The following is a 24,812-nucleotide window of genomic DNA, read 5'->3' as shown; positions in this document are numbered from 1 at the left end:
ATTATATTATAATTATAATTAATTAATTCTTCTTATATTTGGAAAATATAAAATAAAAAGAACAAAATATGCATATTTGTTATTGAGTTGAGTGCTGATCTTATCATCAGATAGACCAGATAATTTTAATTTTAATCGTTTTCCATAGTTTTATGTGCCTTTAAATATTTATTTAATCCCAAAGGAATATGGGAAAGTTAGGAGCTTTTTTATAGCGTAGTTGCTCGACAAGGTTCATGGAAAACGTTCCAAATTTTTTGGCGGAATCCTGTCGACGAGTAGGTATTGTAAATGAGGGGTCGACGATCTGTGTTAAACCACTTTTCCGAAGGGCATCGGAGGATTGGAGGGCGATTGTCCCACTTCCCATTAAATAAAGGGGTCAGTGAAATAGGGCAATTGCGTATCGAGCCGGGACTCGGTGGGATTTCAGAGGCGGGATGTACGGGTTGCCATGGATCCCTGGCTCCCCACCATTTGATGCCATTAGCCATCTCCCGGGGGCAAGGCCCCCCATCACAACCGTTCTCTCTGAGCACAACCTCAGATTGATTCCAGTGGAGTGCAGTCCCAGGAACCCCCCCTCAGGTGAGAATTTATCTTTCTAATAATTTCCACTCCAACCGGATCCATCGTCAAATCGTCAACGAACCAACATCTCGACCCTAATTACCAACATCCTACAATTCCTCGATGTCAAGTGTTCATTCCTTTGTTTTGGTTGAATCTGATTTTTACAAAAACAATTTATCTACCATAAATAAATAGAAATAAAATAATTAATTATAAATAATGACAATTTAGCTAAATTAAAGGATTTTTTCTCTAGTGAAACTATACCGTCTTAACTCATCGTAACAATTAAAAACAAAAACAAATGTGAATCATAAAAATATTAATTTAAATTAAACAAATGTTTCTCAAATAATTACCCGGGGTTAGAATAAAAATTAGGATTAAACATTATATTTTAACATTATAAAATAAAATGTAAAGTATATTGGATAAAAAAGTATATTTCGATATACAGTGGAAACCCATTTATCCGGACCCATTTTTAAAAAAATTTTTTACAAATTATTTCGAGATCGTGAGATGCGGTCTGGTATAGTAGTGTATAGTCTCACCATCTCCAAATCATTAATTAACGGTCAATAAACACCAAAATTTTTTTATAAATTTTTCATAATTGTCATTGTATGTATATTAATTTTTTAAAATTGTAAGTATATTATAAGTATGGGATCTTTAATTCGTCGTCAGAAATTCGTAAAGGCCACCAAATCGCCTATTTACTATCACACAATCGAGGAGGCCAGATAGGCCGAAAAAAATTAAAAATAAAGTAAATAAAAAAGGTGTATACTATTTTAAAAGACTAGAAATTGTGTCGTGTTGTTCGTATGTTGGCTTCCATTGAAAAAGAATTTTTTATTACGTACATTTTTATTAGGTATTTTTTGCATATAAATTTTTCGAGAAACGCGTGTCCGGACTTAAACAAAAATAAAACTATTAAAAACTATCTATTACTTTAAATGTAACTTGATATATGAATAAGTGTTCACTTTTGTATGTGTGGTTTTTCTATTTTTATGACACGATGCTAATAAAATCACAAACTTTCGGATTATCCGGTCAAGTCCCGGTCCGTCCGGATAAACGGATTTCTACTGTATATAAAAAAATCAACTTCATTGTCAAGTGATCTCCCTTTTTTTACTAAAAATGAATGTATGTTGCACGTCATGATCAGTATTTCAATGATTTTTAAAACTTTCAAATCAAAAGAATGGTAAAAATCAAAATGTTTGACAAGTAATTGCATTAGAGGTTTTTCAGTAACACTCTAACTAAAAGGCTTACAAAAAGGAATTTTCCATCTATAAAAAATCGTATATTAATCTGTTACATCTATAAAAAGTATATCAGATCTTTCTTCTTTAAAAACTTCCGTATAAAAAGAATGGTAAAAATCGAATTGGCTGACAAAAAATTGTTTCGGAGAAATTTCCAGTCCCTCTAGAAGTGTAGATTAAACATATTTTATGAAATTGATTAAAGTTTAAATTTTAAGCCATAATCATTGACCTCAAACCTACAAATTTTAAAAAATCCAATACTAGATTTAAAAAAACATTTCTTTAAATAAATGAATAAGAAATAAACTAATTAATTGTAAATGATAACACATCCCTAATTCAGCTAAATTAAAACTTTTTCTCTGTGGAAATTTTTTGTCTTTACTTCAGCATAAGCATTAAAAAAATAAAGAAAGAAAGAAAAACAATAAAAAAACAATGAGTAAATTTCCAAGTTTTTCATTTCAATTAATCAAATAATGGTCAAGTAGCCTTGGGATTTTTTAACCACAATAAAAAATTAGGGCTGAACATTCAATTTTAAAATTAAATATAAAAGTATAAAAAAGTTACTAATTGGGTAAAAACATATATTTCAGTATAAAAAATAAAAAATGAATATATCCTCACTGTTAAATGGTCCATCTGTTTTTATTATTATTGAATGTATTCTTGCTTCACGTACTTCTACAATTTTTTATTAATTTTAATATTAAAATAATGCAAAAAACAGAACGTTTGACAAATAATTACTCTGGCTATTTTTTGGTTTATCAGAAATTATAATTAAAGTTTAAATATAAAATTGAGAAAAGTTTAGAATATGAGCCCTCGATAACAAATTTTCATTTCTTTTGTTTTGACTGAAGTTGATTTGTACACAAATGATTTTAAATAAAATAATTTCGGTTTAGTTCTCTGAACAATATGTTCCGGCTGCACGCCCTCATCTGCAACCCAACGAAAATGTAAATTTTCAAATTGAGTGAAGTTTAGATTATGTGCTTTCAATATAAAATTTTCACTCCTCCTGTTTTGATTGAACACAATAATTTTAAATAAAATTATGAATTAAAAATAAATGGGATAATTAATGGGCTATTTATTTTTCTGACAAGTGTTCCAGCTACATACCACCACGATAAAACGAAAAACGTAAATTTTCAAATTAAAAAATGAAAAGAATGGTATATTAGAGATTTTTCAGTCACACTTCAACTAAAAGTTCTACGAAAAGAAATTTTCCATCTAAAAAAATTAAAGTATATTAGATCTTTCTTCCCTAAGAACTTCAAATCAAAAGAATGGTAAAAATCAAACTGTTTGGCAATTTCAAGGACGTCCAACAAGTATGAAAGAAAAATAAATTAATTGAAAATTATCTTAGAGTTAAAAAAGGTTTTTTGAAGAATCGGTAATTTAGTTGTTTCCGATCGTGTAATCTGCCTATATTTTCTGTCCCGTGCATTGGAAATGTTGCTGCTTCAGTAGTGGGTTCGTTTCTATTTCAAATAAGGGTTTTGAAAAACCTATTTTTAAGATTTGTTTCTTATCTGTTGATCTTCTTTGTTTTTCTCTATCAGACACGTTTCAGATACCCGCCATCTTCAGAAAGTACAGACCCGTCAAAACGATTGAGGACGGCTAAAATGCAAAACCAACTTTGTAATAACGCAATGATACAATTTGAAAAGCGAAACACAGTTTGATGTTGAACACTGAACAGGGTTGGTTCCTCACTGAAGATGGCGTTAAGCCGAATGCGTTTAATTAAAACGTAAACCTTTTACTACCGTCACTGGTAGGAAAAGATCAACTGTTGATCAGTTCAACAAAAATCAAAACACTTGTCAAATGCCTTGGGATTTTTTCAGTACAACTGTAAAAAATTTAATAATTTAAATAATTCACTAGTTTTAGTGGTCCACTTGACCAATTAATATATTTCAATTAATTAAGGTTTTTAGTTGAGATAAGAAAGTTAGTGTCACGAGCAGGATTCGAACCCAAGACCCTCGGCTAAATACGCCGCTGCTCTACCACTTGAGCTATCGTGACTTCGATCCACTCGGACACTAACTTCCACCTCTACCCCACCTTTTGAATTTTCCCTCCTTTTTGCCATTTTTCAAATGTCGTGTAATCTATTTGATTCTCGGCGACAAATAAATTGGCCACGGAGAGCTTTAGTGAAGGTACACTTCATTTTTACTTGCTAAATTCACTAGTTTTAGTGGTTCGCTTGACCAATTAATATATTTCAATTAATTAAGGTTTTTAGTTGAGATATCCGGCATATTTAGCCGAAGGTCGTGGGTTCGAATCCCGCTCGTGACACTGACGTTTTTATCTCAACTAAAAACCTTAATTAATTGAAATTTAAATAATGTGTAGATTGCATAGGTTAACTTAACAGCTGTTGTTTATACAATATAACAGAAATTGTTACATGGTTCGTCTGATGAAGAAATCATACAGATTTGTCAATAATGTTTTTTTTAAATATTTTTAGTGTTTATTCAGGTCTGAGAGTCTTTTTAATAATTATCAATGAAATGTAAATAATTAAAACAAGCCTTGGTATGCAATTGCGATTGGAAACTGGAGGAAAACCTCTCTAGAATATATTTCGCTTGAGGGCGGAGGAAATAAATATATTTTTTCGATCGAATGACGATTAGGGTGGCGAAACGAAACGTCTTTCTTCCTCTAAGGAAGCAATCAAATCGCCTTTTCGGCCGAAAATGATGAAACCCCAAATTGAACGAAATTCACCAAATAATTACACTCCTCGAAGAACATTTTGTGATGATTTTAGTAAAGAAGGCGCACAAAAAATTACACATTTTCTAACGCTTTATGCATGTAAGCAGATAAAGACCCATGAATTATGTTATAATGAATTAGAAAATGTAACAACTCATCATAGTTTTCAATCAATCGAAAGAAATCTAATGTTTTCATGTTGATTGTGTGATTGAAATTATAAGTCTGAATAGATTTGGAAATATCGTTGAAAGAAAGTACGGTAGCTCGTACAATTAGATTAAAAAAAAAAAATAATGGAAACATGAAAAAAAAACGCATAGAATGTGTACCGTACGCATCATAGGTGCGTTATCTGTAATATTAAATTAGCGTATGGTGAAATTTTTAAATTTTAAACGTAAAAAACAATATGAAGAAGGTGGATGCGCGCCCTATATATACACCTATATTTACATGCTCCAAATGACCTCAAAAATAACATATTTCAAGTCATCGGATAGTTGTAACCTAAAGCGTAAAATTGCTGAGGATTGTCTAAGAGATAATTAAAAATATTAAGGGGTTAGTTCGCCAAGTTGTGTATGTGTATGTGTATGAGTGTGTGTATTTATATACAAAAAAATTCATAATTATACAATAAAACTATAAATAACAATTATCGTTAAAATTGAATTAGAAAAGCCGACCAGAATCATCTGTAAATGGTGGGAGGCTGGTGCCGAATGGCTGATGAGGCCCTTAAAAATCGTTGGGCAACCTGTTGAAGGAATTAATAAATTCGACCCCTTGCCAATATAATTGGAGCAATTTCATAATTGATTGTGTAAATTAGTCTAGGGGGAAGGCAAATTGGTCTTTCGGATGGCTTATGAGCCGCGCTTTTTATTCCAGATTAGCCCGATTGAGAATTATTAAAATTTTGAAATTAATTAATTAAGTTTCGACACGTTTTATACGAGAGCCAGTCTAATGAACTAATATGAAAGATGTAAAATAAAAAATCTCAGGACAAAATTTCAATTGTTTACCTTGAGTAAAAGGACGAATAAATCCGTAAAACGACTAGATCACGTGTTAATACTACTAAAGATACTAGTAATGAATATGGATTAAATTTCAAACATAAAGTTAATTTGAAAAGCTAAAGTAAACAAGTTTTTTACAATCTACTGTAATAAACTGAGAGAACTAAACCAGGAAATCCATTAAGTCTTGCGGGTTTTAATCGGTCTTGTTTGATGACGGCGCGATAAGAACATTAAGTTTTTATGTAAGTAAAGTATGGTTGGAATAGAACAATTTTTCATGTATAACATAAAATCTTAGACACAAAAAGCCGATGGGGGTGCTCTTTTACCTTTAAAGTGGGCGAATGGCCAGACCGGCTATGTGACATTTTGTGTTAATTATTTTTTATAAACAAAGAAATATATTATAAATATGTATATTTCTATTTATTTATCCCATTAATTCGTATGTTAATGATTTGAGATGAAAGTATATATAACGTGTATCAACCCAAGTTTTCTGATCTTCCTTCTTTTCTTCTCTTAATTTCACACTTCTTATGTTCGTCTATCTTTATTTCGTTCATGTTATTACTATTTCATTTTTTTTGTTACTTCTCTCATTCCATTACCTTCAATATTTTCATATCTCTCATTTATAATATTTTTTTCTTACGTTTTTCTTTCTGGTTTTCTTCTTAATTTCAATCATCATTCTCTTCTCTCTCTCTCTCACTCTTTCATTCTCTCTCTCTCTCCCTCTCTCCCTCTCTCTCTTTTTCTCGCTCTTAGTCCTTTTCTCTTTCTCTTGAAAAGGAAGAAGAAAACGTTTACATTGTTGAAATAAATTATTTTTAATTTTTATTTGTACTTTCTTTTTTGTACACGTTAACTTTTGTATTTTCTCCCTTTTTCATGTGACATATGTCTATAGTGTTATGTGTACTTTTTAAATCTCTTTTCTTCTTACCTATTTTATCTTTTCCTCTCCCAGAGACCCTGTCACTCTAGATAATTATCCAATATATATTCACAATTTCTCTTTCTTTTATTCTTATAATATCTCTTTTTCTCTCAGTTTCATTGTTTTCTTACTTCTATCGATCTTTCAAAATTTTTCTGTACCTCCTTCTACTTTCTCCTTTTGATTTGTCAATATCTCTCCCTTTTTTTCACTCTCTCTATCTCATTCACAATTTTATAATTAGTATTGAATATACACATTTACATTCATATATTCATTCATTATATTTTACATACATAAATTTAATAGATAATTTTATGTATTATTATGTTTTCATATTAATCACTCTTTCTTTCAGTTTCACTATTTTCTCACCACTATTTCATATTCTCATTATTTCACATTTTTCCTTCCACTTTTTCTACATGATTTCTCTCATCTTGGTCTTCTCTTTCTCTCTTTTCTCTCTCTCTCTCTCTATCTATCTATCTATCTATCTATCTCTCTCTCTTTTGCTCACTCTTTCTCTTCATTTTTTGTTGCTCCCATTCGTTCTCTTTGAAAAAATAATTTATTATACACAAGCACATTTGTACTCGTTTTGTACATCTTAATCTTCAAACCACAAATTGAAATGTAAAACTGAAATTTCAAACTGAAATGACTTTTTGTGTATACATATTTTCGTACCAACCGTAAATTAAAAAATGAATTGAATTTAAATTGACTGAGCTATTGTACACAAGAGCCAATGAAGAGCAAGCTCAAACAAATTTTGGTCCTCCGGGCCGGATTTTTTACGTGTATGTTTTATATGTAATTTACTATCCCTCTTCTCTATATGACGTTTTTCATAATTTCTTTGTATAATGTTTTCAAGATCAAAGATGTACATCAGGTATACAGGTATACAAAACTATTTCCTTTCACACTTTTTCTTTTCACATTTTATCTATTTTTTATTCTATTTTTTAATTTCTCTCTCTTTCTTATTCACTATTTACCTATCTATCTATCTATCGAAACAGTTCCCTCAGTCTTGGAACAATGTGGCTTATGTAAACGCAGTAAAAATGTTCATATTGCTTCAATAACATCATATTTATCATTATTTATAAAAAAAAAACAACCTTAGCATATTCAAGTTATTATTTTTGTCAGCCAAACTTACATAATTAGGCTAATATTTTCGAAGGTATATGAACTTTTTCTCCCAACTTTTTCGTATTATCATAATTCTATATTTATTTTTGCATATATATGTGGATATTTTCATAGAATCTATTCTTGTATTTTTTTAGATAACAAAATTTTTTAAGCAGACGCATAAATCATCCGAAAATAACGTCTCAACAGTTTTACAAAAAAAAAGAAACTTTATCGTATGTTACATATATTATATGCTAGCTGTGGTAGGCTCCAAAAAGTTTAGGTCAATATAAATAAATTATTCCGCCTTATTATTATGGCTGAGTGGTGTAAGTTGTGGGCTGAAAGCTTTTTCACGTTTTTCTATTAACATTTGCCTCCCCTTTTTACCAACAGGACAAAATAAAAATAAAAAAAGAGAAGAAATTCCATTGTCCTCGCCACTCAGCCGACAAGCCGCGGATGCCGGGAGACCCCGCCTCCAGACCACACCCTCGTTAGGCCGAGTCCATATGGACGAGGGGGACAAAGCCACCCCCTGGCAGGGGGCCCGGATCCACGGAGGAAACCCGGAAGACTGGCGCCGGGATTTAAGCTTGCCAGATCTACCGATCAATTGCTCAGAGATAATATAAAAACCTAGTAGCAAAAACATATTATAAATTTAAAAGAATTGTAAAAAGTTGTAGTTCTGACAAATATTGATAGAAAGTCACCCCTATCTGTTATTAAACTTAAACTTTTCAGAAGTACGCACAACCCACATGGACACTTTCTAGATATGGTATGCAAATTATGATTTTACATTAAATGTTTTAGGCTGTGATATTTAAAACATTTTAAAAACAAAGTTAGAGGCACTACAGTCATAATCTTAAGGTGATTTTGTGTGTGTGTGTGTGTGTGTGTGTGTGTGTGTGTGTGTGTGTGAGAGAGAGAGAGAGAGAGAGAGAGGGAGAGAGAGAGAGAGAGAGAGAGAGAGAGAGGGGGGGGGATAAGTATTAAGAAGCAAAAGTAAAAACATGAATTAGTGAGAAATTAAAGGATTGGTGATAAAATAGCTAAACGTAGAGAAAGATTCATTGATAAGAAAGAATAATGGAATAAAAATTTATGAAAAGAAGAGAAAGAGAAAGAGAGAGATAAAGAGAGAGAGAGAGAGAGAGAGAGTGAGTGAGTGAGAGAGAGAGAGTGAGTGAGAGAGAGAGTCAGTGAGAGAGAGAGAGAGAGAGAGAGAGAGAGAGAGAGAGAGAGAGAGAGAGAGGAATTTCACTTAAGATTTATTTCACAAGATATCACATTTTATGTTAATAATAATAATGATTTTATGACAATGATACTATTTTTCATTTGATTAAAGTTTTTTACATAAACTTAACAACCTGTGAGAGAATGGAGAAAGAAAGAAAGGAAGAGAGAGAGAGAGAGAGAGAGAGAGAGAGAGAGAGAGAGAGAGAGAGAGAGGATAAGTATTAAGAAGCAAAAGTAAAAACATTAATTAGTGAGAAATTATAGGATTGGTGATAAAATAGCGAAACGTAGAGAAAGATACATTGATAAGAAAGAATAATGGAATAAAAATTTATGAAATGAATGAGAGTGAGAGAGAGAGAGAGTGTGTGTGTGCGAGAGAGAGAGAGAATTTTGACTTTTTGCAAACCAAAAGGAAAAGAGAAGAAAACAGGGAAGAAAAGAATGAATTTTAATAAAGGGAGAGAGATGGATAGAAAGAGAAGGAGTGAGAGAGAGAAAGAGACAGAGAAGGGGGAGCGAGGAAGAGAGTAAGAGAGGGAGGGAGGGAGAGAGAGAGAGAAAAGAGGGAAAAAGAAGAGCGTGTTGATAAAAATAATAAATTGCAGCAACAACTGGACAAAAAAAGAATTCTGAATTTTAAATAAATAGGCTTAATCTCTTAAATCCATTGTGGATCAGTGCCGAAATTTCATAAACGTATTCCTTTAATATTGATCAGGGTATGCTAAAATTAAATTTAAAAACTTTTCATAATTGTTATTTATAATATTAAAATGTTTGAAGGAAAAACTGTGATAAATGAAAGTAATTTTAATTCTAGACTCCAAGGCTTCTTCGGAATACTCCTTTTTATGAAAATGTTCTTCACAAATTCTCACTTTGACATAGAATTAAGCGTTTTATACTTGTAAAATAATCTGTGGTTAATTAAACGAACCTTCATTAGCTCCGGTTCTATAAGATACTCGTTTGTTGGAATTGTAGAAAATCCTGGACGATTCATGGTCTTCGGAATGAAAGAAAAGAGTCAGCACTATCGACTAAGTACATAAGAATCAAGAAAATGTGATATAAAATCGTTTTTCTTCGTGACAGAGTTTCATACTTGGTTTTGCGATGGAGAAAATTGTTTCACTAGGGCCGGAATCCTCGGAATTATGACCTTGGATTATGGATTTCCATATGTTTTTGTCAATTCAAATTTATTATCTCTCTCCCTCTTTATTTGTCTGTCTGTCTCTTTTTTTCTCTCTCTCTCTCTCTCTCTTTCTCTCTCTCTCTCTCTCTCTCTCTCTCTTTTATCCATCTGTCCTTTGTCTCAATCTCTCTTACTCTCTCCATCTTGCATTTTTTTAAGAAAAGCAAAACTCATATTCGTTTCTCCAACTCCGAAAATTTCTCGAGTACAAAACTTTGGGAAACAAACTTATAATTTTTTTCCAATAATGTTTGCCTTCCAAATCTTTCGATTTTGTTGTTGTTTGAAAATCACAAAATTGAAACAACTTTAAAACACCTTAACCGATCTAAGGTAAAAACGACAAAAGTTTAGAACAATATGAACCATACGTAATGATATAAATAATTTAGAACCCTACATAAAAACCGAAATTTTGAGTTTTTCTTTATTTCATCTTGATTTTTCTGAATACGTAGTATGTAATTGAGGGCCGATGGGGGTACCTAATATTCCGCCATCAGCCCTCTTGCACTACGCTTTCACGCCAATAAATACTTTCTCTCCCAACAGCTCTAGATGCAGAGAACTATCAGTACTTTATACAATGAAACAAACCTGTTTCCTCCAATAATCGGAACGGGGAATCCTACGCGCTCTCTTTATGGAGCCAAGCAATGGCGCCCTTTAATTAAGTAAGGCACAAGAAGCAACCTTTCTCTGCCTACCAGAAACATTCGTGGGCATTTGCCCAAAAGTAAGAATCCGTGGGTCAATCTCGCATGGCCTATCCTTAATCCTTGGACGGATCAGATTTTCCGAGGGCCACCTATCCATGCTGCTCTTGATTTCCCTACCGACTCGGCCCATCGACGCTGCCACCTGCTTTTACTAATTTTTGTGATTGCATCGGTTCTATTAACCAAAAATAATTATTTTAATTGATTAATCATTTGATGCAAAGTATGGTTGATTTGAAAAATTAGTGTCACGAGCGGGACTCGAACCCACGACCTCCGGATCAGCTCCCCGACGCTATTTGAAGTATCGTGGCAAGGGTAGACCCGGAGGTCGTGGTTTTGAGTCTCGCACATGACACTAATATTTCAACTCAACAAACATACTTTGCCTGAAATAATAAATCCATTAGAATAATTACTTTTGGTTAAAGAACCACAACTAAAAACGTATATGAATTACATTGCCATAGACTCAGACACTAGTATATTTATTTCGACCTAGTATCCCAAAAAACTTTTATTAAAAACAATCCCGTGTTAGTTACCATAAAAAACCCCTGGGATGCGTTGAGTTAACACCCTGTTTACAATTTATGGCTTTAATTGCATATCATTCCAAGCCTTGTAGATATAAGATGTAGATGTAATTTTCAGGGTATAGTACACTGCGCCCTTTAGGAGCTAATGTATCCTCCGTACTCTGCCTAAAGCACATCGGTGAGTCCTATTTCATCAAGAAACTTGATTAATAGGCCCTGTTTCAGTGGTTGAAGCTCTTCTATGGTCACATTATACATCCCAAAACACTTCCTCCAGCGGGGAAGTGTACCTCCGCAGTCTGCCAGTAGATGTGTTGGTATCTCCTCTGCCTCTTTGCAGAATCTGCATGTGCCATCTTGGATTACTTGGATTATTCCAATCTTCTTTATGTGTCCATTTAAGCTGCAGTGCCCTGTAAAGAAACCTATTAGGATTCGCAGTTTATTCCTGCTTCCTTTGACACATTCTGTAATTTCTTTTCTTCCGAAATTTGTTACGAGATTCTTGGATTGCTTGTTTCCAATGAGTCAATTCCGTTGTTCCTTCATTTTCTTTTTGTCCTTCTGTCCGAGATACTTGTTAATAGTGTGGGTTCCTATGCCACAGAAGGGTTTGGGTCCTATCAGGGAGTAGCAGCTCTTTTCCTTGCAAGGGGAATTCTCGTTGCCTTCTACTCCCATATGTCCTGGGATCGGAGGCTGACTTTGTTCTGCATACCTAATATGTTTAGTTTGGTTTTGTAGTTCAGCACCATCATTGAATGATATCGAGCTTAGTACTTTGATGGCTGCTTGGCTATCTGACATGATAGTTATATTCTTGTTTTTGTACCCTTTACTTACGTTGAGTTGGGTACATCTTTCGATTGCGAGAATCTCAGCTTGGAAGATACTAGTGTATTTTCCCATGGGTTCTGAGTATTTGGTTCCAGGTCCAAATACTACTGCCCCTGGACCTTCATGTGTTCTAGATCCATCTGTGTACCATGTTGCCGCTCTTAAAAGAGATGTTTCCATCTCGTCCCCATTCTTTTTTGGTACCTAGATTTATTTGGAAGTTTTGATTAAATTCAAACATCCTGTTCATGTCCTCGGGGCCGTGAGTATCGGATGGTCTTTCCATAGTTTGTTGCTGTCTCTCCATTTTAGTTTTATTCCTATTGGCGGTTTCTCTTTGGTAATATTAATGATGGTTTTCTGCGCTGTCCTTATTACCTGGTGTAGGGTGAAGTAATCCCAGTACTTTTTCCATGCTAATTGTAGGACATGTTCTCATTGCTCCCGTTATGCAGGTGCATACACGTCAGTATTTTTGTGAGTTCTTTACTTTTAGTTACTTGTTCTGCTATATCAGCCCAGGCTATATCTCCAAATATAAGTATGGGTCTCACTATCATGGTGTACATCCAGCAGAGTGTCCGATTTGCAACCCCAGTTCCTCCCTGCTATTCTTCAACACACCATCAAAGCTCGCGTCGCCTTCGTGATGGTAGAGCCGATGTTCTTAAATGTCAGTGTTTTATCTAGTGTGATGCCCAGATATTTGACTTATTTTTTGATTTCCATCACAGTGTTATTGAGTGTTATTTGCCTCATGTGATCTAGTTTCCTTGTGAAAAGGCGACTATAGTTGTTTTATTAGAGTTGATTCCTAATTCAGCGGTTTTACACCATTCTTCTGTGATTTTTAGTCCCTCTTGTTCCAAGCCTTTAAAGTATTCCTATTGTCTATTTATAGAAATTTAAAAAAAAATGCAATGGTCACACTTGACAAGAAGTAATTCATTCCGATCAGGAAGACTGTCAATTCTGAACCTAAATTCACTAATTTCGTGGTCCGCGTGACCAATTAATATATTACAATTAATTAAGGCTTTTAGTTGAGATAAAAAAGTCAATGGCACGAGCGGGATTCGAACCCACGATCTTCGGCTAGATACGCCGCTGCTCTCTTTTATCTCAACTAAAAACCTTAATTAAACTGAACCTAAACTTTATTCAACTTCAGAACTACTTTATTCTAATTTACTGACATGCCAGGTGCCACAAGGTTGAGGGAATGGAGAAAATAACGTCCCTTTTTTTAAATTATCATTTCTGTCTGCGTTTCTGAACCCAAATTTCATGAAATTTTCCTAAAGGTTTCATGTTTTTCTAATTGTATGCTTTTAATTTGCTTTTATGTAATTTAATTCATATAATTTATTGTATAATGAATATTGAATGAATATATGAAGGTTGAGGGAATGGAGAAAATAACGTCCTTTTTTTAAAATTATCATTTCTGTCTGCGTTTCTGAACTCAAATTTCATGAAATTTTCCTAAAGGTTTTATGTTTTTCTAATTGTATGCTTTTAATTTGCTTTTATGTAATTTAATTCATATATTATGGAAAAGTCCAAACGGAATAGGAAGCAGAAATTTTGATGTGATTAAAAACTATGTTGTTTTTTTTTGTCATAATACACAATAGTTCCTGATTTCCGGCTGATCTAGGACGTTAATATACTGTATACGAATTTATGTGTACTTATATTTTTTCTAAATATGTTTCGTGATGCATAAAAACATTAATTAGTGTGCGTTGTATTTATTATAACTGATGTAAATTTTTATGATTTCTACAGGAATCGAGATGGACGCGCCTCGAGGAGACGATATAGATTTAGTATCCCCCGTTCCCGATGAATATTACGACAGAGTGATTTATCATCTGAGGAACAATTTTTTCGCTGACGAGCCCCTGAATAATTCCGTCGGCCTGTGCCAAAGGGGTGAATCGAACGAAGAGCTGGAAAAGCTGAGCATTTCAACCCTTAAGGACCGGCTTTCAGTCATGGCCATTAACAGCAACAACGAGGTATTTCGAGGGGGTTTTCCACTTTGTCGCCTTGCTTCGGTTTTACGGAAATAAAACTCTTTTCACTTTTATTAAAGACAGATTAAAAAAGAGAAACTTTTTTTAAATTGGCGATAATTGTTGCAGGTGATCGCTGTCGTTTTAAACGGGGTCCTCACGGAAAAGGACCTTGACGAGTCGCTAATCAAATTAGAAAACAACTCAGACGAAAAATGCAAAACGATATTCAGAGTGCTTTACAGGCTCAATCATTCGTTACAGCTATTCAAGAAATACAAAGTCGATAAAATGTTCGAATGCAGGATTCTATCCGTCGATGCCAAGTATCGCGGTTTGGGCTTGGCCAACAAACTTATCATCAGAAGCGAAGAGCTTGCGAAGGACTTCGGCTTCAAGGTAAAAACATGATCGACAGTTAATTCAATCCGAGTTTTCCTTTACAACAAAACTTTCATCAATTTCTAAACGTTCGAGTTTTCAATTAAACAATCGAGTTAATTAAACCTCCTTTTTTTCCAGGTGTTCAAAACAGATTCGACAGGGCTTTTTTCTCAAAGGACTTTAATGAAATTAGGCCACGAGGCTGTATTTGAGGTGAATTACGAGGACATAAAGGATGAAAACGGGGAGCAAATATTCAAGACCAAACCTCCTCACACTTGTTTGAAAATCATGACCAAAATTCTCGATTAAATTTAAAAATAAATAAAACAAAGAGCACGCTGTTCACAAAAACACTGCAATTAGTCATTTTAAATTTAACGTTAAATGACCGAATGGTCGTAAATTTGGCAGAAAAAAAGGCAATCGGTGCAATTTTGATCTTTTGATCTAAATAAGTTAAAATATCCAACAATTTGAGAACGATGAGCGTTCTGTATCGACCAATGAACAAGTTACAACGAAATTCAATGTTCAACATTGTTTTTAAAGACAATATTTCATATTAAAATTTAAAAAAAAAACGCTTAAAAAATTAAAGTCTATTGAATGTTAAGTTTTTATAAATGTTGAAAATTTATTGACGTTTAATTATTCGTTAAAGTTGAATATACGTTGAAACAAAATTTTATACTCTCTGTTACAAAACTGGAAGAATCTCTGTTATTGGTGTTATTAGATTTAAACAATAAAATAAACGTAGAATGTACCCATAATTAAATGTAATCATCACTGTATTCGACGTATTGATTTGGAAAAACAACACTGTTTTCATAGTCGTTAATTGATTTTTAATGTTAAGAACTCACAGGGAACATTAGGCAATGTTTAGTTAATAGGATTTTTCACGGTCACATTTTTATGCGACTGGACATCAAGACGGACAAACGGAAAGAATTCAATACAAAACTAAACATAATAAGGGAACAATGTTTTTAAATCAATTGTACTTATTGTTTAAAACAAGGTAAATAATATGTGACATATATCAATAAATATTTTATCTTTATATGTCTTTTTATGATAAAAATGTTAATAAACAGATCCATTTGAATTTTTTTCTTTCAAAAAGACGATTTATTTCACGGAAAAAGGTGTAACATAAGCATATCTGTTCTGACCATTTTATTGGGATTCAGTCCAAACCCCACCATGTTCCTAGTAAGTAATACAGCTAAGTATTCCAGTGATAAAATATCTTGGAAATAAATAAATAAAAATACATGAACATTATCAAACGAAAGTAGATATAGTATGAAAGCAATTAAGCCAGATGTACATAAAGTGAGGAACTTGAGAGAAAAGAACTTGTGATTCTCTCGAGATTGCGAATAGGTCATATCAGACTAATCCATAACAGGCTTTTAATAGGCAGCAACTCGTCCTCGGTGTATTCGAAGTGGAGTATCATTTTGACTGTAAAACGTATTTTGGTCGACTGTCGCCCTTTGCAGCCCTTTAATCAAAAGCTCAACTTTTCGAGTGATTTGAAGGAGTTACTTTCTAAGATCACTTTTCTGCTTGACTTAAATTTATTGGAATTTATAATGAGATTTAGGCCTTTTCCCAAATTCTTATACCTTTGAATGATTTGTCTGTTAGTGTTTGAATGAGACTTCTGCGTGCAAGATTTCTTTCTTTTTTCACGAATTTTTGCGCCTGCCGGAGCGGAAAAATTAAATAAAAGAAAAGAAAAATTGTGGGGTAATAAACTACAATGCACAAAATGGCAATTTAAACAAGAAAAGTTAGCTCCCTCTGAAAAAATAAATAAATAAAGAAGGATAAGGAAAATTATTTATTATTTTTTATTATTATTGGCCATACAAGCCTATGAGAAATGTTTAAATTATGGAACAAAAATTCGAAATTCTTCGTTTTTTTTTTGCGTACTTTGGTCTTTCAAATTAAGTATTTTAAAAGGATAATTTTTTTTTTAATTTGGATGCCAATAGGATAGATTAGTTGAGTAGTATGAGTGAATATTAGGAATGTCAGAGCTTTATAGCTAGAAGGGATATAGCTAACTTAAAATAGAAGTTTTTATGTAAGGTTTTTGGTTGAAATGAAAAAGATAGTGTCACGAACGGGATTCGAACCTACGACCTTGGGCTCAATACGCCGCTGCTCTACCACTTGTGCTATCGAGACTGATCAAGTAGTTATAGCAGCGGCGTATTGTGCCGAAGGTCGTGGGTTCGAATCCCGCTCGTGACACTAACTTTTCATTTCAACCAAAAACCTTATATAAAAAGTTAATTAATTGAATGAAGTAATTTGGTCAATAGACCACTAAATATAATGGATCTAAAATAGAAGGTTTAGGACATGAAATGACCTTAGCCTTTAAAACGCCCTTAAAAATTAATAATAATAATAATAAACCTCGTCAATTTTGTACTGTAAATTTTTGTCGAAATGTCCAAAGATTTAATTGTTTAATTAAAACAAATTTTTTCGTTGAATAAAATTCAAAGTTTGTCAGTTTATTTATTCGATATTACATCGTCGACAGGCTTTCTACACTGTTCAGAGCTGTGCGCAGTTGTACTTCCTTATAAAGGCCATATCCTCAAATTAATCTAATTTATCACAATTGACGCGTCCTTTTGGTTTGTCGATTGACTCGGATTGATTCAAATTAAAAAAGAAGAAAAGGCCAATTTAAAAATGAAATCTTATTAAACAATTTAAAAAATGCATGACCTAATTGTATTGAGCTGAAACGCACAGTGCATTGTAATTTTTATGAAAAAATTATTATTTGATCGTATATTAAATATTTATACAGTTAGTAAAAAAGTCTAAATACATTAAGTATTAATGACAAAAAAGGGAGGAAAATTAAGGATTTTGATTTAATTATTATTTATTTAATTAATTAAAATTAAAAGGAAAATTACATTTGAAGTCTGTTTAACTATTTCATTCATACAAGAGAAAATAATGTCAAAACGTTTGAAAAAAGTCTGCGTATGGGGAAAATAACCAATAACAAAAGACGTCATTTATTAACAAAACAAATTTATCGGTGGCAGAGAGGCTCTCGTGTATCAAGAGCACTGTCGATAGGTGGCCCTCGGAGGACCTGTTTCGTAGAAGTAAAGTCATCACCCGATTAAGGATAGGCCATGCGAGGTTGACCCACGTGCACATACTTTTGCCACGGGTATATGTCCGGCATGTACAGAAAGGTTGCTCGATGTGTCCAACCTTATTAAAGGGTGCACTACCTTTACTCGAGAGCGCATAAGAATGCCACCCGATATGAGAATTGTGCTTGAGCACGGCAGCGAGTATCTGGTTCCTCTGTTCCATTTTTTGGAGAAACAGGTTCGTATTACTGTATACAGTACTGACATTTTCTATCCCTAGCGTGTGTTGATAGTGAATGTATTTATTTGCCAGAATGTGTAGTGGGAGATAGCCGATAGTGGAATATTGACTATCAATCGACACTCAACTAGGTTAGTTATGTAAAGTGTGTAAATGGTGATAGAGGAATATTGAATACTCCTTCAGCCTAATTGAGTGAAAGGTATGTTAATAGGAAAGACTGTATTTAAGGGTGAGTGGACGTAGTACTTTGTGTTGGGAGCTGAAATGACCTAGCTGTTGATAGACCCCGGATCCGAACCTCGCCGGCTAGTCGGATAAGACCGAGGTCTGACCCCGGATCCCAACTCCCTAGGTGGGTGATTCTCGAGGTCTGTCGGTAATTTATTGTAATTACGAAAGATTAAATTGCCCATGGACTGCGAAGCCTCGTACAAAAAGAAAATTGATAATATAAATATGTCGTTTCTCCTGATGCTCTTTAAAGGTTACCGAAATATCCCTTGCGAGAAATGATTGGCTCATTTCTGTTCACGCGGTACGTTTGGTTGAAGCGTCACGGGAATGAGGCCAGGGTCTGAATTTCGACTGATAACAGGCCCAGTAGCCCTGGAATTTAGTTCAATACCCATGTACATGTGTCACTTAAAGCAGTCACACCATTTCATGAGTTAGAGTACATATTAGGATGGCGGGGAATGAACTCGTACATTGGAAAGCTAAAGCTTTCTATACTGTATAATCAAGAAGGTGATCGAAGCCTGGAGGTATGGGAGAATTTATGGAACAACTCCATGCAATCCATTTAACTAATGAGTATTTCCCAACCATCTCCTCTCATTTCAGATGCATGAATTAAAAATGGACAGAGTATTGCAACTTCAAGCAAAGCAGAATGATGGAATACCTTTATCTATTATCTATTATAAACAGCCCTGATGGCTCGTGCAGATTGGCACTACCGTAGACCACCAAACCTTGCGACTGCGTCCTACATCAAGACAATGGAATATTAATTACAGCGTCTATATCACATTTACACTACAAAGCAAATCTCCTTTCACAATATGCTACAACAACGTTCCTATCCCTAAATCCGACTGCGTTCGTTACTTTCGGTTCCACCTAGACTCATGCTTAACGTGGCATCTGCTTATACGACTGAAAGGTCAATACCTAACAGACGCAACGGTTTACTCTAACACGTAGAACGACAATCCAAGCCATCGGCGAAAACAAACTTACGATTTACAAAACGCTACTACAACCGATTTGGTATAGAACTGTGGAGCACCGCTCTTCCAAAATCCAACGTCTCCAATCCTTTTAGCCTCAGTACTCAGATCCGTATTGTGTCTCCAATACTGTCCTCCACAACGACCTTAAAATCCCATTTACCCAAAACCAAATTCCTCAAAAATGTACCCAGTTCTACAATAATCTTTTTCAACAACCCAATAGTTTCGCCCAAGCCTTGTCCAACAGAACCAATTCCTAAAATCCAAAAGGCGTCTCAAGAGGAAATGGCGCGACCTCTTTTCTGAGGTGCAGGCAGTGGGAGAATAATGTTGATTATTTGCTCCCCACGATGTAATATGCAAAAATCTATGTTCATCAAATTACATATTGCACCCATAAATTGTAGATTGTAATAAAATATTGTAAAACAATTGTAAAGCCTTTTTAGGTGTCTTCCTAATATGGATGATCAACTAGGATCTGGAGGAGGTCTCCCTGACCACTGCAGCTGTACACCTTATTGTACTTTATTCCTGACTCCATTTTTTGGGAGCTCGCAACACGCGTGTGAACGCTCTGAGCCCCCGGTGTGCCAGTGTTCTTCCATCAAAGAAACTCATTTTTGAAGGGGGTCGGTACCAAATTCAGGGTCGCTGAGATCCGATCCCACCCCAGACCTTCCATTGATAAGAGCCGTGTCAATTCTTTCTATTGCGACCACCGGTCCCTTTAGGCGAGACAAAAAGTCCAGAGGCGACGGCGGGGATCGAACCCATGACCGCGCGATCTACTAGCCGAGAGTCTGACGTCTTAACCACTCGGTTACCAGGACCCATTAAGTGAAGTAAAGTGAAGTGGGAGAATAACATTGATTATTTGCTCCCCACGTTGTAAATATGCAAACATCTATGTTCATCAAAATCCACCCACAGGACTTGTAGGACACTTCCTTGTGGGCCCAGGCAAAGTCCAACCATCAACCCTTGTGCCTGGGGATAATCATTAATGGAGGCAAATTTCCCCCTTACCTTCCTATACCCTTCCTTTCCTTTCTCTTCCTTACCCCCTCTGCTTTGGCAGAGGCTTCCTGGGTTACTGAACCCACACCCCTCAGGCAACGGGTGCATCAGTAGGAGGTTCGTATGAACTCCCGGGTGTGCGATCAGTCCCACCTTAAAAATAATACTAAACCACGGGAGTAGAGTAATCCAAACGGCTCTACTATTTGACGTTGGACTAGTGGTGGACGTGGTTTCCAAACAAATTGTACCTTTGCTGAAGGGTACCGGCCAACGGAGCCGGAGATTCTCTACCTCTCCGGGGTGGTGAAAGGCACGGCACTAAAACGGCCTTTTTCAAGGCACATGTATGGATGCCCCTTTTAGGGCTCTTCTGAACTTGGTTAACATTGCACCACCTCGCTAGCCAAGGGATGTGACAGGTCCATGCATGTAAAATCTTCCTCGTGTTCTCCTTGAGAACACTGGGCGTGTGAGAAGTCCTCTCGGGGATAAGTTCGGACGTTAAAGATCCTCATGGGTCTCAACACAAAGATGGGTACGTCTGTTCACCAAATTACATATTGTACCCATAAAATGCAAATTGTAGTAAAATATTGGAAAACAATTGTAAACTTGTTTAAGTGTTTGTCTAATAAGAGTGTTCCACCTTAACCTTCTGACAAACCAGACATCTATGATCTTCCCAGGCTTTAGACCATATTGCATGACTTTTGGCAGCTTTTCATGCAATTGAAAAGTCTGTGTGGCTGATTTTAGGTCTGTCGTAGGTTGTTGTTCTTTCTGCAACATATGGTTGATTGTGATTTTATTAAATTACTATCGCCATTCAAATTTATTTATTTAATAAAGCGGTAAATAAAGAGGGGTTGTAAAAGGTCGAATAGTTCGGTTTTATTCGAAAATTGGCGCTTTTCCTCTCGACCGTGTTGCGTAATGGCCATATCTCTAGGCGAACTCTCTCCGCGAATGATTTCGAACCGAACCTTCACTGATTCGGGCTTACAGCTGATGGTTATTTCACTACGGTCGAGTTCAAGAGTTTGTAAATTTGTATTTTCGCCCTTCGTTGAAATCAAGAATCAATCATGTCAGGAAAAGACCGTCTCGCTATATTTCCTTCCAGAGGGTAAGAGGAAAACTTAATTATAAAATGTACGACTGTGCTAAAACGGCCTGGACTTTTGTTATTGGCCACGCCTACTTTTTCTCTTTTTTATTTTCACCTTTTTAACTTTTTACACTTGACTTTTTATTCGATTTTAAATTTCCAGAGCGCAGACTTTGATGAAAGGTCGGCTCGTAGGAGCACAGAAGGGGCACAGCTTATTGAAGAAAAAGGCTGATGCTTTACAACTTAGATTCAGGATGATCCTGTCAAAAATTATCGAGGTAGACCTAAAAACGTACAAGCTAGTCTTGTTTTGCATTTAAAAATATTCTATGTTTAAACTAGACGAAAACCCTGATGGGAGAAGTCATGAAAGAGGCTGCGTTCTCGCTTGCAGAAGCGAAATTCGCTTGCGGGGACATCAACCAAGTAGTGCTTCAAAACGTCACAAAGGCGCAGATCAAAATAAGGACCAAGAAAGATAACGTAGCCGGTAAATTATAAAAACACCAATTTAAAAAAAAAATAATTCCATTATATTTACTGGTCTATTGACCAAATCACTTCTTTCAATTATTTAATCTTTTTATGTAAGGTTTTGCTTGAAATGAAAAAGGTAGCGCCATGAGCGGGATTCAAACCCACTCCCTTCGGCTAAATACAACACTGCTCTACCACTTGAGCTATCATGATTTCGATCAGATTCCGAATGAATTGAAAAATGGCAAAAAGTAGGGAAAATTCGAAAGGTAGTAGGTTGAGATGGGGTGTCTGAGTGGATCAAAGTCACAATAGTTCAAGTGGTAGAGCAGCGGCGTATTTAGCCAAAGGTTGTGGGTTCGAATCCCGCTCATAGCACTGACTTTTTCATTTCAACCAAAACCTTACATAAAAAGATTAATTAATTGGAATAATAATAACAATTTTCAGGAGTCACACTTCCTGTATTTGAAAGCTATCAGGACGGTGCGGATAATTATGAGTTCGCCGGGCTTGCGAGGGGCGGGCAGCAAGTGGCCAAGTTGAAAAAGAACTATCAGTCTGCGATTAAGCTTCTCGTCGAGTTGGCTTCATTGCAGACTTCTTTCGTCACTCTCGACGAAGTGATCAAGTTGACCAACAGGCGTGTCAACGCTATCGAGCATGGCAAGTACAGAATACAAAAACACACCGAACTCTTAATCAATATCAACTTTCTTTACAGTCATTATTCCAAGAATTGAAAGAACGCTTGCGTACATCATTTCGGAGTTGGACGAGTTGGAAAGAGAAGAGTTTTATAGGTATGGTAAATTTCTATTCATACGATAGCACTGAATTAATCATTTTTCCTCCTCCCCAAGGCTAAAAAAGATTCAAGACAAGAAGCGAATAGCTAGAGCTAAAGCTGAACTCGCAAAGGGATTACGGCAGCACAGGGAAGCTGAAGCTGCCAATATCCTCGAAGAAAGAGACGAAGATTTACTGTTTTAAATGAGAAATTTTATCGATTTTATTTTGTTTCAAACATCAACGGGACAGGAACGAAAACATTCCAAGATATATTTGTGCAGTCGTTAGTGTTGTGGTAGTTTTATCAAATTAGATTTAAAAGAAAAAATGTATTAAGGAATTTATAAATAATAGTTCAATATTGAAAAAAAGAAAAAAAATAACAAAAAATGTATGTAAATAATAGTCTCCTCAACCCTATGTTATGTTGAATTTTTCTTTTGTATAAGTTTTAGTTGCAAATACTTTATGTTATAAATATTTTATTGGTTTGGGTTATGGTATTTAATTTAAATTCAAATCTTATAGGTATAATGTAATAGGTCATGGTTATTTCATGCCATAAATGAATTGTGAAATATAACTTGTTGTGGCAGTGAAAATTTTCTGACTGCAAACATCCACTCACTTATTCTTTTTGAAAGCTATCACTTTTGCTAAGTATTCTGATTAATAAAAAGTCTGTAATATAAATATGGATGTATAATTGTACATACTGTAATGATTTGGAAAATATTATATTGTTTATAGAGTGATATAAAATTCTATAATACATTATTGTGTTAAACATTGCACAGAATTTTTTTTTAAATTCACCCTTCCTTATCCATATGAGTTTTGTTTAAATCAAATATTTCATCCTGCAGAACTGAGACTACACTGACCAAGACCATTAAGATCCAATTCTTACGTCTATTTTTAAAAAAATTAAATCTTTTTTACGAGGGTATTTCAACAACTATGAAGTTATATGAACCCTCAGGATGCTGGTGTTTTTTTTCACAAAAAGCTCATTTGTAAGTATGTCAGGTTAGAATGCAGCCCCGCTGGATTCGAATCTCGAACCTTTACCATATAGCGATGGTATGATTCAAGAAAACCACCATATCTGTCTCAAAAAATAATGTTTAGCACTGATTCGGACAAGGCAGCTTAGGATGAGATATCCCAACCTCCAGTGTAACTACTACGATCCAGCCCATTGATGCTAAAATGTATTAAATGGATGTGGCAGGGTAGGTAGGCTGGATTGGAAGAGAAGCTTTCATAGAAATTATAAATGATGGGGTGAGTGTGGAGTTCAATCCTTTTTAAAAAAAGATGGTTCCTACTCACATTAAGTACTTAATGTGAGTAGGAACCATCTTTTTTAAAAAGGAGAAGCATTCATGTATCAAGCCATTGATGATGACCTGTAGAAGAAGGGTCCTCCTCACCCGATTAAGGATAGGCCTTGCGAGATTGATACATGGTTTCAATGTGTTCTAATTGAAGGGCACATTTCCTTGTTTCTACATAAAGAGGGATGCCACTCAATACGAAAATTGTGCTTGAACACAGCAAGCCTGGTTTACAGTTCTGATTCTTGGAGGACTGTTTTACTGAATATAGTGCCGATATTGTTGTGTATCTTAGTGTGTAGAGAGTGAATTTTTATTAGTGAATTTATTTTGAATTTTATTAGTGTGAATGTGTAGGTTGATAGCGTGATATTGGGTACTTCATCAACCCTCATTAAGATTAGTTATAGTATATGTGTAAAGGGTGATGGTTGAATATTGAATATTCCTCCAGCCTAATTGAGTGAATAGTTTGTAAATAGGAAATAATGTATTTAAGAATGAATGAGAATGTGACGGTTTGGAGAAACTGATTGCGTTGGGAGGTGTAATGATTACCGGAACCCAACCTCAGTGGCTGGTTTGGTCTGACCCCGGACTGCCAACACCCGGGGTGGGTGATTCCGCAGCCTCCTGGAAATTCGTGGTAAAGCACAAAAGCAAGAAATGTCGGTAGACTGTAAGACCTGATAGGCTCAACTATGTACATATGTGTATATATAATCATCCCTA

At 34.9% G+C, this 24,812-nt stretch overlaps 2 protein-coding genes across 2 annotated transcripts; both read left to right on the top strand.

Annotated features, from left to right (window-relative positions):
- The first annotated feature begins 328 nt into the window (after positions 1 to 328).
- Positions 329 to 15,740, top strand: LOC106661065 (dopamine N-acetyltransferase-like). The gene is made up of 4 exons (XM_014384193.2): positions 329 to 588; positions 14,090 to 14,322; positions 14,449 to 14,718; positions 14,842 to 15,740. Exons 1-4 carry the CDS (start codon positions 441 to 443, stop codon positions 15,013 to 15,015), a joined length of 825 nt encoding a protein of 274 aa, XP_014239679.1. The 5' UTR covers positions 329 to 440; the 3' UTR covers positions 15,016 to 15,740.
- Positions 15,741 to 21,325: 5,585 nt separating this feature from the next.
- LOC106661066 (V-type proton ATPase subunit D) lies at positions 21,326 to 23,321 on the top strand. Its single transcript, XM_014384194.2, has 6 exons — positions 21,326 to 21,486; positions 21,632 to 21,749; positions 21,814 to 21,961; positions 22,399 to 22,614; positions 22,673 to 22,751; positions 22,812 to 23,321. Exons 1-6 carry the CDS (start codon positions 21,446 to 21,448, stop codon positions 22,939 to 22,941), a joined length of 732 nt encoding a protein of 243 aa, XP_014239680.1. The 5' UTR covers positions 21,326 to 21,445; the 3' UTR covers positions 22,942 to 23,321.
- The last annotated feature ends 1,491 nt before the right edge of the window (positions 23,322 to 24,812 follow it).

Source organism: Cimex lectularius, unplaced genomic scaffold (assembly GCF_000648675.2).
Source record: "Cimex lectularius strain Harlan isolate CLEC.00 unplaced genomic scaffold, Clec_2.1 scaffold194, whole genome shotgun sequence".
Taxonomy (NCBI): Eukaryota; Metazoa; Arthropoda; class Insecta; order Hemiptera; family Cimicidae; genus Cimex; species Cimex lectularius.
The sequence above is the reverse complement of the archived record's forward strand: the minus strand, read 5'-3'. Positions and strand labels throughout refer to the sequence as shown.